The following is a 13,546-nucleotide window of genomic DNA, read 5'->3' as shown; positions in this document are numbered from 1 at the left end:
TAACACAGTCTTAAGATGAAGCCTAATGATGTGTGGGTGTACCATGGGTGTGTGTAGGGGCTGTCTTACCTGTCCAATGGATCTTGAGGCTCAGGGACAATCAGCAGTCCATACACAGCATCAAGGATATCTCTCATGGTGATTAGGGAATTGTAGTTCCGGTCAAATATGTTGTGGCAGATGCGCCCCACACTGTTGATATTGCAGTGGTAGATCTTTTTTCGTGTTAAGAAAATGATACAATACAATTAAAGCACATACATTACTTACAATTATAATAATTGTCAGGTTATACTTCTTTGTTAGAGATTAAACAGTGCTTTTGGAAACACCAGTACTACTAAACTACTTTGTATTTACCTAAAAACATTTTAAATAGGAAAATACAGAACAATACCAATAAAGCTCTTAATATAGTATGTTTCAACTTCATTTATTTGACAGGATACGCGTGTGACAAAGCGAACAGTTGGAGGCTTCACCGGGTAGTCAGAACCAAACTGGCAAAACAGCTCAAAGACTCCTTTCTCATAAGGCGTGTCAGGAGGTCCTTCCATGAGAATCTTCCAGAATGCTAAAAGTTTAAAATAAGATAGAACAGTTCACATCTAATATTTATTTTAATAAAATTAGTGTTTATATACTACAGAAGCCTTTACACACTTTGAATTTGGTTTAAAATATGAACACAAAATTTTAATGCACTACGTCTGGACAAAAAACCAGAGACAGATAATAATTATTTGTAAAAGAAGTCCATATAGTGTGTTCCAGTATGTGAAAAGTCTTTGCCATGTCAAAAAAGAAACTACTCAACATAAAATATTGGAATAAAAATACAATAAAAATGTAAGTAAAAAAAAACAAAAACAAGGGATAAAAAAGTTTGGATAAAACAAATTTCAAGAAAACATGCCACTTACTGAAGTCAGATTCAGATGGAAAGACAGTAAAGTAGGGATGTGGGTGACAATGGAGGCTATTCAGCTCCTCCATGATACGTCTGTCCTTTTCCATGAAACGTCCATCTTTGGCCTCCAGGATCTTCTTTTTCAGCACACTAGTTTGAAAGATTAGTGCTTTAGAATTAATACAATTCTGTAATATTTAAAAATATAGACAGCTAAGTGTGATGTCCATGTACTTACAGCAAGAGAAAACAAGTTTGGAATTAAGCTTATTTGACATAAGCTATTTACCCAGGGTAACAGACTTTACTATGCCAGCTCCTTAGTATAAAGTCTGTGTAATATCCAATTTAGCTGACATAGTAATCCTCTGAAGAATCATTGTCCAACATAGTAACCCGCTGCAGTTGAAGCATATTTCAACTATGTATGAAAGAAGCCTATTCTGTCACTTACCTTTCTGTCACTGTCACTTTACTGCACATCTGGCTTGGTAAGGTAGCCTCTGGAAATTCATCGTACCCATGAGTAGCAAAGAACCCTGTTAAAAGACGCTGGAAAAATAACAAATGGACATAAACCAGGATATCATTGTAATTTGTGATGCTGATGATTGTTTCGAATAGATTACTTTGATTCACTCTCATTTTTTGAGCATTTCAAATAGTATATATATATAGTATCGTGGACAACAATCAGTGTACTAACTTCAGTGATGGAGGATGGGTCAGCTTTGTTCTTGGGTTTCCTTATCTCCAAAGAAAGAACAGTCTCTATCTCAAAAAGCTTGAGACCATCTTTGCTTGTCTTTGGATTGAAACAGCAACCCCCTAAAAGAAAGACAGTTTAAAAATGGGGGGGGGGGCTGATCAAAAATAGTTGTAGCTACATAGGTTTTAAATTTAGTGTAAACACACACCCATGGGTGCTCAGAAATGACAACTGTGTCAGTCCCAACCTAGCAAAGAGACTTGTATTGCGCCTTGTGCTGGGTGTTAGATAGGGCCCTATTTTTTTTAAAAGGCTTTATCTTACAGCCAGTTCTTTCAATACTGATAAAGCAGTAAATAGTAAACTATTAAAACTATAAAAACAGGTAATTTCCCATTTCCCTTCTACCAGATCATTTTTGTTGCCTTAAGCCGAACGTTTGTTTTGTCAGTCTAATTTTCAAATTGTTGTTCTCGTGTCTCCATCACCCCTCTGAAAAGACAAATTCTTACTGCTTTCATATTGGTGATTGTGTGTTTTTAAACCTGAATAAGGACTTTGCTGCCCATATTTGCCATTGGCTCCTGATTTTGGTCAACTAGCTGAGGGTTACATTAACATTACATGAGCATGTATTACTTTGGAGTTTTATTAATATGGATCATAATGTTTACCCATGGTTTTCAGGGTTTGTCAAATAAAAATCTAGAAAACTAGAAAAAAGTTTCCAGAAAGGAAAATGGCTTTTATGGATTTCATACCGTACCTGTTGCAATGCTTATTCCATGGAGACAATTGTTTTGGACATTTCCAAGAATAATCGAATCCAAAATGATGTTAGATTTTATCAGGGAGGCTGCAACAGGCACTGGCTTGTTTGTGGATCTATGGACAAATATTCAGATATGTTCACATAAAACATCACATAATACACAGGTGTTTTACATTTGTATGCAAAGAGCAACAATTCATGATTACAACTGCTTCTTCGATGTTTTCCTCAGTTTAACACGAGATACTAGTTGTATATCACCAGTTAAGAACCCACAACTAAATACCAAACCCTAGCCCTTACCCTTAACTAAACCAACATCTAGTTTAACCTTCATGTTGAAAAGTGGTGGGGACCAAAAAGCCTCAGATGAAAAATGGCATATCAAAAGAACATGAGCTACTACAGAGTCAACGATATGAAAATACTTAGCATAAAAAACAACATTAAACATTGACTGTACAAGTAACACTCATCTATATGCATCACAATCACAGTTTGCGAGACCATGTCAATCTAACAATGCCAATATCACATCTATTGTAGAAAGCACCAGTGCATGTTAGTCAGCCCAATGATAACAATATCCAATATCACTGCCCCAAAATATGAGAAATAGAAACAACTGAAGGAATAACATTAACAACTAAGCTAAGCTAAGCTGCATAATAAATTAACCTACCTTTAGCTGCTAAGTTAAACGTCTTAGAGAAACAATGTTCACAAGAATCAAGTTCAATAATTCATGACTCATTCTAAGTATAAAGTTTAAAACTTCAGTGCCTTAAGACGTCTGAAGACCTGGCCTTGCTCTTTAATATCACAAACCCAACTCAATTAATAACCATGTTCACTGAGAGAACATTTAAAAATTGAACGAGAAGAAATGGTGTCAAAAATTTGTTACAGCTACTGATTGGCGCATGTACATTTTTGGGTCATTTCAGAATAAGTAGGCTAGAGAGGCTTTTTTATTTTTTGCTTACATAAGTTTTTCTGACAATGTGCATTTTTTTCTTACATATTTATGTTGCATTGTATGTTTTCTCATTGTGCGAATAAACCTACGGGCATCATAGCTAACTAGCATAACAAAGGATTTTACCCAACATCATGTCCATCTGTGAGACACAGAATGCGAAGTCTACAGTCTGGAAACTCCCTCTTCACTTTTTCCAGCTCAAGCGTTCCATGTTTTAGGGCATCATACAGCTTGGTTTGTCCATTGGCCTCAAGAGTGTGCACGTGTTCCTAAAAAAGGGAACAACTGTATCTATTTAAGTGTATTAGCCCATTGTATTATGCTCACGAACCCATATTGTATGGCATAAGGAAAGAAAGACCATATCTTAATCCTCAACTGGTATTTTAGGTGCACACTACAGAACTGAACAAAGGTAAGTTTGATATAATTAATGTTGTGTGAAGTACTGTATTTACCTTAAACTTTTCGAGCGTCTCTGTAAATGTGTGGAGCGTTGTCACTGTAGAGTCAAACTTCACAAGGCCAATGACATGATAGAAATCATAAGCCATGCTCCGTGTTGCAAAGTTTTCAAAAAGCTCTTTTACAGCATGGATTTTCTGTATTTCCACACTCCCGTAACACTTATGAGCCATGGATGAGCTTGTGTCTATCAGCACCTGATGAAAGTAAAGTTTAGAAATGATTGAGTTGTACTTTATGTCATCGTGATCTTAGAGACCTTTTGTAATTTTGTGCCCTTACACTCCCCATACTGAGTTTTTTGCATGCCTAAAAAGAACTTGTGTCCATAATCTGACTGCTGCCACAGTGTACTGACACACCCTGTAGTACAAACAAGAGTCAACAGTTTAGTTCCTCTTTAAAGTGTTTGGAAACTTGCTAAGACAGATGTCTGCTCTCACAGTTTTCTGCCTGAGTCTGATTTATGCAGACTGATCTGAATTGAACTGAATTAGAACTGAATTATAACAATTTTCAAATACAATCCAAGTTAATACTTAAAAAACACCTTTAAAAAAGTATAAAATATATATATGTATAAATAGTAGCAAATGATCAAATTACCAGTATGGCTTCTTTTGGAGTCCTGGTTGTGACGAATGAATGATCATCCCTATGGTCACCAGTTCTGCACAAAATGTGGACATTTCATATATTAGGTAAGATATTTATGTTATTTATTAAGTATCCAGACTTTGTGTTTCAGTTTAAACAGATAAAATTGCTATTTTTGCCCAACAGTCTAAACTCAATAATTCATATTGACAAAGCGAAAACATGTTTTTAAAATTGTTTTTGTTTTGTATAAAATTTATTATATATCAAACACTGAAATTTCTCATTTACAAAAGTATTCAGATCTTTGATTCAGTACATCGTTAGCTGCAATTACAGCTTTGGGTTTCCTTCCACTCTACAAGCTCTGCACACGTGGATATAGTTTTACCATGTTGTCTTCTTGTGATTTTGTATGTAATTTATTCTATGTATTGTCTTTTATCTGGACCCCAAGTCTGTAACTAAGTTTGATTGATTGATTCATTATGGGTTACTGACAAAAAGTGAAGAACACTTCCTCAAGCCACTGTATAGTTGTGGATTTGATTGTGTAAATGCCTAGTTAAACTTTTCTTCATCAATATATGTTGATTTGCCCAATAGGTTTGGAATAGTACAAAGAAATTGAGGTACTCACTGTGCTGCCAACTTGTTCACATCCACATTTTCAGTCTTGCCAGTCAGACAGTTATACACCTGAACCATTTCAGGCATTAGCTTGCTTTTATTCAGATAAACACCAACATTGTCTGCAAAAGAAAAAAGTACTTGTTAAAAAAAACAGCAAGAGCACTAACATTACACACACAGTAATGTAGTACAAGTGAATGAAAAAGTGTGTCCAAATTTTTGACAGGTAGGGTAGATCAGCACCAAGGAGCAAAAGAGAAACATTACAATGCAAACAGTGGCAATCTGTAGCTCCTCACTTCAAATTAAAGTACCATGTACCTTGGTATCTTAGCATAGTTCAACTTTTTGACAAACTGTGGTGAGACTGGTGGCCATGTGCACATCATCTGATCACATCAATCCACACATTTAAGCGTCCTCGCACACTGAAACCCAAATTTCCTCTGATGGTTAGGCCAGCATTGCATTGTACCTTGCTGCCATTGGTGGAAAGCATGTGTGTGAGTGGATGAATGAGAGTCACATTGTGAAGCAGTCTGAATAGAGGCGCTGTGAAAATGTTGCAATTCACGCTTATTCAAACAGAACACGGAGTGATACGACCATGCGCTAGAGACAATGGATACATCTCAGTTCCCTTAATTGCACTCATGTCCTCACTTTCCTTGCAAAAAAGTTTATACTTTCTATTTCCTATATGCATGTTATCATTTGTGTAGAGCTTGGAGAACAAATTATCAAACAATTATCTTACATTTCATTTTACTCACAAAGGGAATGTAAATAGGTAAGTGTTTACCCCCAATTAACATGTTATTCTTGGGGCATTAATAGACCACCAGGCAAGGGACACTGGCTTTTGTTACGGGCCCATAAGTGAAGTATCCTCCCATCAAATTGAAAACAGCTAGCACAAAGACCATGTATGTGGGAAAGCATGGATTCTGTGTCTTTCTTCAGCCACCAAAGTCTGATTTTTTTTTTTTACATTAAAGAGAAGGGTCATGTGTTGCCTATACTGTGCTGTATGTCCTACACTGTTTTCCTTCACTGAGACTAACATCCTGTTGCCCTTGTCGCACATAACTTAGGCCTACATTTATGAAATCACTGTTAAGACTGTTACAACACCAGATCCACCAACACAAATGTCTGTATATTAATTTTACTAACACCCTGTTGATTTATGTAGTACCTTCTTTCAGCAAAACAAGACATGGGTCTTGAACTCCTAGATCCTTCAAACGTAGTGGTGGAGATATTTTGAGTAGAGGGAAAGCTTCTAGCTGCTCTGCCATGTTTCCAATAGTCTTCCCAGTACTTATGTGAAAGCTGTAATTTAAACACACAAATTACTGTACATGTTACTGCGTTCTTGTGCCATCTGAGCACAAAACCAAAGCAAAGTGGACAGCAGTTAAGTTTTTTAATTTAATTATTATTCATAAAGCTGTATCAAATGTGTTGAGTGAGTTAATATAGTAGTGTAGAATACTGCCAACACTAAGAGTCTATTGCAAATAGAAAAGAACGGATCTCTTTGGAAAATCAGCAAACAAAAAATCAGTTACTATAATCATCATTAGCATTTATTTAATATTAGCTAGTACTGTTGCAATGTTAAACATTGTTACACAAGCTAAACATGTAACCCTATAACACTGTATGCATTTTGTACAATACATACAAATCTGTATAGCAAGGCTTTGTACACAAATGTGTGTTACTTTTTGGAAAACTATTTTTAGGATATTTTTTGAACAATGAATTTGATAATACATACTTCTTGCCAGTCACACTGTCATGAGAAATCCAAAGATGATACGTTGAAATTGAAGGATGAACACTGAGCAAAATTTTCTCAGTGTTGGTGTCTCTCCTGAGTGATGTTTCTTTCAAAACCTCTTCAGTGCAGTTTGGAATCTTTTCTCCATCTTAACACAGGAATGGGAAAAAATTAATAACATTTATTATTTGTTGCCTCAGCCAGTTTGGTAACAGGCACTCTGAGCTACAAAGAATTGTTAATTCTGAGTTAGTAGGTCCATTTCCATTATCCTGCTCAATGTACAATTTGAAATTGCAAAGTTTGAAACAAGTATTGGAAATATTTTTTGTTTAGAAAAAAAAAAAAAAAACGTATACGCTCACATGACAGTTTTTCAGACTATTTGACAAAGCAATAATTTTGCAAAATTTAAATTAAAACACTTTTTTCGCATTCAAATCGTGGCCAATCCAGACCAACTGCTAGAAATCCATCGTATCCAACATTTAATTGGGATGATACTGCAGGAGGCAAAAACCCTAATGGAAACACGGATAATTTGCATTTGTGTTTCCACAAAGGCACTTACATGTATGAAAAATGTGTACATTTGCAGATTTGCCAATATAATCTAGATCCATATTAGATCCATAAAAGGTAAGAGCTTTTTTACCTTTGATTTTCTGCAGCACAACTGCTCTTTCCAAGGCACCTGGTATTCCAGGAACTTTGACTGGTTCGCGGAAATGGCTGCCTTCTTCAGACATAAGAGAACATGGTGCGTAGTTCTCATGATCTGATGTCTCTTCCTGTAAAAAAAAAATAAAAATACAAGGCATTACATGAGACATTAGGCAGTACTGGAAGTCTATCATTTCTCTATAACACTTCTGTAAGTGTGTTCCTGATTGTAAAAATGACATGGTACTTTCCGAAATACCACTTCTTAACACACAGTTGACACAAAATTCACAACAATATTGAAATTATGCGATAACACAACATACATTTTAGAATAACAGACTTTATGGAGGCAACCATTTGCAACAGAACACTAAGGGCTCATTTGTTTGTGATTGGTTACATGAAGATATTTACTCCAACACACGTGAATATAGATTTGCCCTCTAAATTAATTTGGAAATACCTCTGCCTCTGACATGAGGTATGCCCAGCAGTGTGTCGAATACTCAAAGACATCAAGGTCCTCAATGATCTTTTCCCCCCGTTCTTTTTCAAGTTTTGGCAAAAGCTCTCTGAAGAGCGTGTACAAGCCTTCGACCACTGCGATCTACAGGAAAATAAAACAGTTATGAGATAAAATTAAAATCTGATTCACTCAAGGTCACGTGAGAAACCAAAAATAGGTAATAAAAGTATGTGTGATTTACCTTTTGAGTCCTGGATATGATTTCGTTCTTGCAAAATAACTGATACAAACTTTGGGCCAGAGGATTACATCCCGTTAGTTTCCGTATGTAGCCAATCAATTTCTTGTATGAACCCGCTGGAGGTCCAACTTTCTAGATGAGAAGAATATTCAGATATAATTAAAAACTGTAACTAGTAATTCACATTTTTAAGATGTAATCATTTTGTCTGTTGTTGTCTTACTGAGCGTTAGAATATCAAAATCAATTGTATCTCTATGCATTGAATAGGCAAAGAAAAATAGATGAAGGGGTTAAATAATTTAAAAAAACAGAGAGATAGGTCATTGTACTACACACGGCTCTTACAATGATATACAGTGACGACAAGAGGGCACTGATTCCTTTGGGGGTTTGTTGCACTGAGGGCTTAACATCATCTTTGAAGAACATTCTGGAGTCTGGAAGCTCCTCAGAAAATGAGGACAGTGAGAAGTGCACTGTGGACCCCTCTGAGATTCCACAATTTTCCAGTGTGTTGCCAGTTCCAGTTTCTCCTCTGAAAATGTAGTTGATGAGCACATAAACAAACCGAACTGAGTGTTAGTGTAGTGTAAAAAAAAAAAAATCTGATGATATTGTTAATAATCAGATCAAAGCCTCTGCTATCCATACATCACAATAATTCTGAATTACTTGTATTGAAGAACATGTGCTGGGATCCCACTTTCATTTGCAAGCTTCTTCTTCAGATTAGCTATTGTGTCTTTTTCCAGGTCCACATTCACCTCAAAGTCTCCCTGTATGAGTTAATAAATATAGAGGAGAAAAGTTAAAGATCAACATTAAGCCTTCCATGGAAGAAACCATACATAGGTTAGACAAGCTTTACGTGGTAAAGGCATGTTCATATAATCAAAGAAAAACAGTTTTAGCAAAGAAATTCATTTACAGAAAGTTAGATATTAAACTGTAGGACTCATAGAATATGTTCTGCAGTTTAAGCCTGTAAAATTTGGGTCAGTTTTGGGTGAGTGCAACAACTATGGCTTTTTCTGCTGATTTCATTGACAAAGCCTTTTGCATAGAGGCTCAAAAACAAAGGAAACTCACCTTGAGCATGACATGGCACCGAACTGTATCCGTTCCAAAGGTTTCATTTCCCAGTTGCTGGGAATTTGGAGGAGCTGTATTCAAGTTCTCCTTTGGTGTAAATATAGCATAGATTACATCTCCACTTTTAATGTGTCTGTCTTGTAAAGACCCTATAAATAAAACAAAAACAAATTAACCACTTTAAATATGTTGTTGCATTATAGAATTTTTTTATTAATTTAAAATAACAATAGCTGCTGGGAGGATGTTGAGCTTTTGTTTAAGTTGGAGGACAGATTTCTGGTTTATCTTTTTTCTTTTCTTTTAAATCTGTGTGTCATTATAATGACAAATGTCTTTATTTAATAAGTTACACTGATTCAGTGTTATAACAATATAAAATATGTTATTATATCAAGAGAATGTTCTTGTAAAAATAATTACATAACATGCAGTAACATTATCATTTCTTACATTGCCTTATTTATCGAGATACTTTTAGGCATACTTTTAATATCCTCACACCTTCCTATACCCTCATTATTTATTTTAAAACTGAATGAGCTTACATGTGTTGAAGAAGGGATCGTCTGTCAGGGGCATCCCATCAAATGTGTAGAGACAGACGCCCTTGGATGAGGGAATACTTTCAGAATGGCAAATCCTCAACATCAAATCTTCGATTGTATTTTGTGCTGGATCCATATCTGTATGTTCAAATTAACAAAATTAAATGTATACCATGGTGTGTTTGTGTTTTGATAATGCCAATGATTCCTTATTTCAGTTCAGGTTTTGATTTCAATGTCAGATTTTATTTTCAATGCCAAATGTCACTGTTCAAGCCCCATACCTACCTGCAGTAGATACGATAATAATTGTGGGTTTAATACAGGGATCTTTACACAATCAGTGGCAGTATTTAATGCAAAATTTAATGCTAATTGATGTTGATATTATAATGCCTGAAAATGAACTGCACTGTCATTTTTTAACCTTCCTTCTGTCTCACCCTACTTCCCTTCATTGTGTTTTGGTTCGTTCTGTATTTCCTGTCCCCTACCAACCCTTGTAGTGTCTCAACCTGCATCATTTAATATATTTCTGAAGTAGGTTTGTCTCAAAGAACATTCTTGCTCAGAAATCAGCAGCAACAGGAACCACGTATGAACATTTTCCCCTGGTCTGTTTAAGCTCTGTAAAAATAAACTTCATGAACAAAAAGAGGGTATAAATTATATGATTTTCTTACCTGTGATGTGTTTCAGTTCTGGACATTTGGGATATGTGTACTGCAGAGAGAATGACTTTACTGACTTTTGCACTGGCATTGCAGCTGGGTGTGCTGGGGCTCTAAATCTGCCAATGTTTTTTGTCATCATGGAATAACGATTCTTTTCCACCTGACTTAATCCTGTTTGGAAATATACATTTTGCTTAATTTCAGATTTAAAAATGACAACAGACAGCTCTTACATTCAACTCTGACATATAAAAAAAAATGTTATTATTATTATTGGATTATTTTTATGTATTTAATTACAAAAGAAATTTATAATGCAAACATGTGAAGCACATTATTGGATCTTAGGGTTATTCTAAAAAGCAAGATTGGGGTGAGCATTAGAGAAATAGCTCACAATTATTTTTTAGACAATCAAACCTGTTTTTACTCCTAAGCAACTTCTGTTATCAGTATAAGTGTAATGTGATGTACTGAGATAAGATCATGATTGTTTCCTGATCAACAAGTTTCAGTTTCCTTCTTAATACTGAAACCCTCTCTTCTGCCTTATTTGGCCTATTAATGCCCACCAAGTCCTTCATTCTTCTTTCAACATGGTTTTGTTAGTATATTCCACTGGTCCAAGGCATGCCATTCATATTAGAGGAGCAAGAACAACCAATGTAATGTGTAAATTTGTGGACATCCTTCAAGCACAGCATGTCTTTGTTGAGTTTGAAATCATCTTATTGATAATTGTCTTCAGGACATTTAACAAAAACATTAGGCATGCAACCACCTCATTTATATTTAGTAAACTTACCAAGGTTGGTTAAGTCTTCCTCTGTTACACTATCAATGAAATCTCTTTCATCCTTCACACCTAACTGTAGAAACTTGTTGTAGTAAGGCTCTAGTCTGTGCTTCTCAAGTAGGTTGAATATCACATCCATCTAAAACATAATAAACAGATGTCAAAACACTATAAGAAGCCAGCGATGTTCAGTGATATTTATTCTAGATGTTTAATTGCATGTATTTATAAGTTTGAGTTGCAGAAGCTTACCTTCATGTGTTCCATGATCGAGTGCATCAGTTATGCCGGATTGGTTTCGCTTTGTAGCATTTCTGAGAAACTGAAAGTGTGGCTTCTTTGTGGGAAACGAAACTAGTAGCTGCACACAGCTGCACACAGCTGCACACATAAATATCCTTTCTGGTACACATTGCGCAACATTATTTCTGCAATGTTGCAGGTTATTACTTTGTTTTGTGCAATAATCACATCACCCTGCTTATTACTGGAAGGATGAAAAAACAATGTATAAACTTTGTATATAATGTATACATTTAAAAATTTTTTTTTTTTTTATTGTATATAATGTATACCCACTGCCATCAGGCTGTATGACACCTCAGCCAAAGGCAGTAGCTCATGAACTGGACTATTGAACTTATATTCTTTATTATTAACCATTATTATTATTATTGTTACTAATAGAATGAATTTCCCATAGGGGAAAAGTCCCAAGTCTATCTGTCTGTCTATCTATCTATCTATCTATCTATCTATCTATCTATCTATCTGTCTATCTGTCTATCTATCTATCTATCTATCTATCTATCTATCTATCTATCTATCGTCTCATTCAGAATTTTATGAACTTCCCCACTGTTTAATACAGGTTCTGATAAACTAGTGCTATGAAGGGTTTAAGAAATGTGCCAAAGCAGGGAGATTGAGCTGCCTCAGTGTGACTGATAATCAGTAAACCTTCTCTGGATCTCAAAATAATTGAGGCATAGGTGATACAATTTTAACAACTCTAATTACAAAATATGAACTTATTTCACTTCTATTAATGTCCTAATAATATCTGGCAATACTGGCCATAAACCTGAGCGAAAAACAAAACTTCAGTGGACAGTCCATCTGAATACATGTTGATGATCTGGCCTGAAATAAGTTGACTGAAGACATAGTTTATTGTAAAGCAAACCTGCAGCTGATGTAAAAAACTGATCAAATGTACACTCATGGAAGTATGTAAGAGTATAATTACAGTAGATCAATCATCAACACAATCAATATGCTGAAAAAGCGTTTTACATTGAATATATACAAACAACACAGGGCTGAGGCCCAGCCACCTTCCCTCTGTTTCAGTGCCATCTGTAATTAACTTTGTGTGTTAAATTCATGTACCTGAGGGTTACATAAATAGCCTGTGACAACATACCAATAGATATAACTGTCAACATCGTGTAATAGTTTCATCTTAATAAAATGTACTACTGGCTAAAAGATCACAGTATTAAATACTCTTAACTAAAATAGAAAACAGATAATTTACCTAAGTGTCAGAGTTTAATGCAAGAAACTCTCATGTGAGTAACATCCTGTTCAAGATGAGTTCGCTAAAATAGAAGACCTACATATTCTTCAGTTACACACTTCTTTTTGTTCTTCTTTATATGGCGATGACATTACAAAAACAGGATATAGAAAAATATAGGCCAAATCATGAAATTAGTCAACAATTATCTAATCTTGACCATCATTTAAGTTGTCACTCACTCACACATACATATACACATAGGAAATAGTATTAATAATATTTTTATCACAGCTGGGCATCTTGCTCAAAGGCCAAACCAAGGCTAATTCATTTGTTGGCTAACTAGCTAGTTAACAGGCTAAGCTAACAAGCCAAGTATGGTCGGGCTATGCTAGCTAGCTATGGTCTGCTATGTAATGCTAACATAAAATAATACAAGAATTCCACAAAATACAGGAGCACAGCTTTACCCACGATCTGTATCCGTATTATTTGTCCCATACTTGCATGTGAAATCTTCCAACAGGCACCGACATCACAAACACGGCCGAGCGGTCACGTTCAGTGACTTGAATTAGCTGAAGTGACGGCGCGTGCGCAGTCAGTTAATGGGCAGTTAGGATACCCACCTGTCACTCAAATACATAACTTTAAACTAATAAAATAAAATTAATAAAA

At 35.4% G+C, this 13,546-nt stretch overlaps 1 protein-coding gene across 1 annotated transcript; it reads right to left on the bottom strand.

The window, feature by feature from the left end:
• Nucleotides 1-37: 37 nt before the first annotated feature.
• Nucleotides 38-11,718, bottom strand: LOC111648935 (uncharacterized). The gene is made up of 22 exons (XM_023398688.2): nucleotides 11,596-11,718; nucleotides 11,353-11,482; nucleotides 10,557-10,718; nucleotides 9,874-10,011; nucleotides 9,323-9,474; nucleotides 8,906-9,009; nucleotides 8,579-8,768; nucleotides 8,231-8,362; nucleotides 7,987-8,130; nucleotides 7,513-7,648; nucleotides 6,855-7,005; nucleotides 6,267-6,403; nucleotides 5,076-5,187; nucleotides 4,445-4,508; nucleotides 3,832-4,035; nucleotides 3,497-3,642; nucleotides 2,386-2,504; nucleotides 1,617-1,738; nucleotides 1,365-1,462; nucleotides 924-1,060; nucleotides 450-574; nucleotides 38-215 (listed from the first exon to the last, which is right to left on the bottom strand). The coding sequence occupies exons 1-22, from the start codon at nucleotides 11,620-11,622 to the stop codon at nucleotides 66-68; spliced, it is 2,880 nt and encodes a 959-aa protein (XP_023254456.2). The 5' UTR covers nucleotides 11,623-11,718; the 3' UTR covers nucleotides 38-65.
• Between the last annotated feature and the right edge of the window lie 1,828 nt (nucleotides 11,719-13,546).

Source organism: Seriola lalandi, unplaced genomic scaffold (genome assembly GCF_002814215.2).
Source record: "Seriola lalandi dorsalis isolate HSWRI2012SDOR001 ecotype SW California unplaced genomic scaffold, Sedor1 jcf7180002049728, whole genome shotgun sequence".
In the NCBI taxonomy this organism is placed as follows: Eukaryota; Metazoa; Chordata; class Actinopteri; order Carangiformes; family Carangidae; genus Seriola; species Seriola lalandi.
This window is presented reverse-complemented; position numbering and strand designations above follow the sequence as displayed.

What these genes read in the sequence shown, in the direction of transcription:
- LOC111648935 (XM_023398688.2), bottom strand. Translation starts at nt 11,622, where the DNA reads ATGCACTCGATCATGGAACACATGAAG. An exon ending in GCACATGTTCTTCAATACAA is followed by an intron (nt 8,769 to 8,905) that starts GTAATTCAGAAT and finishes CTACATTTTCAG; the next exon opens with AGGAGAAACTGGAACTGGCA. An exon ending in ACCCATCCTCCATCACTGAA is followed by an intron (nt 1,463 to 1,616) that starts GTTAGTACACTG and finishes TTATTTTTCCAG; the next exon opens with CGTCTTTTAACAGGGTTCTT.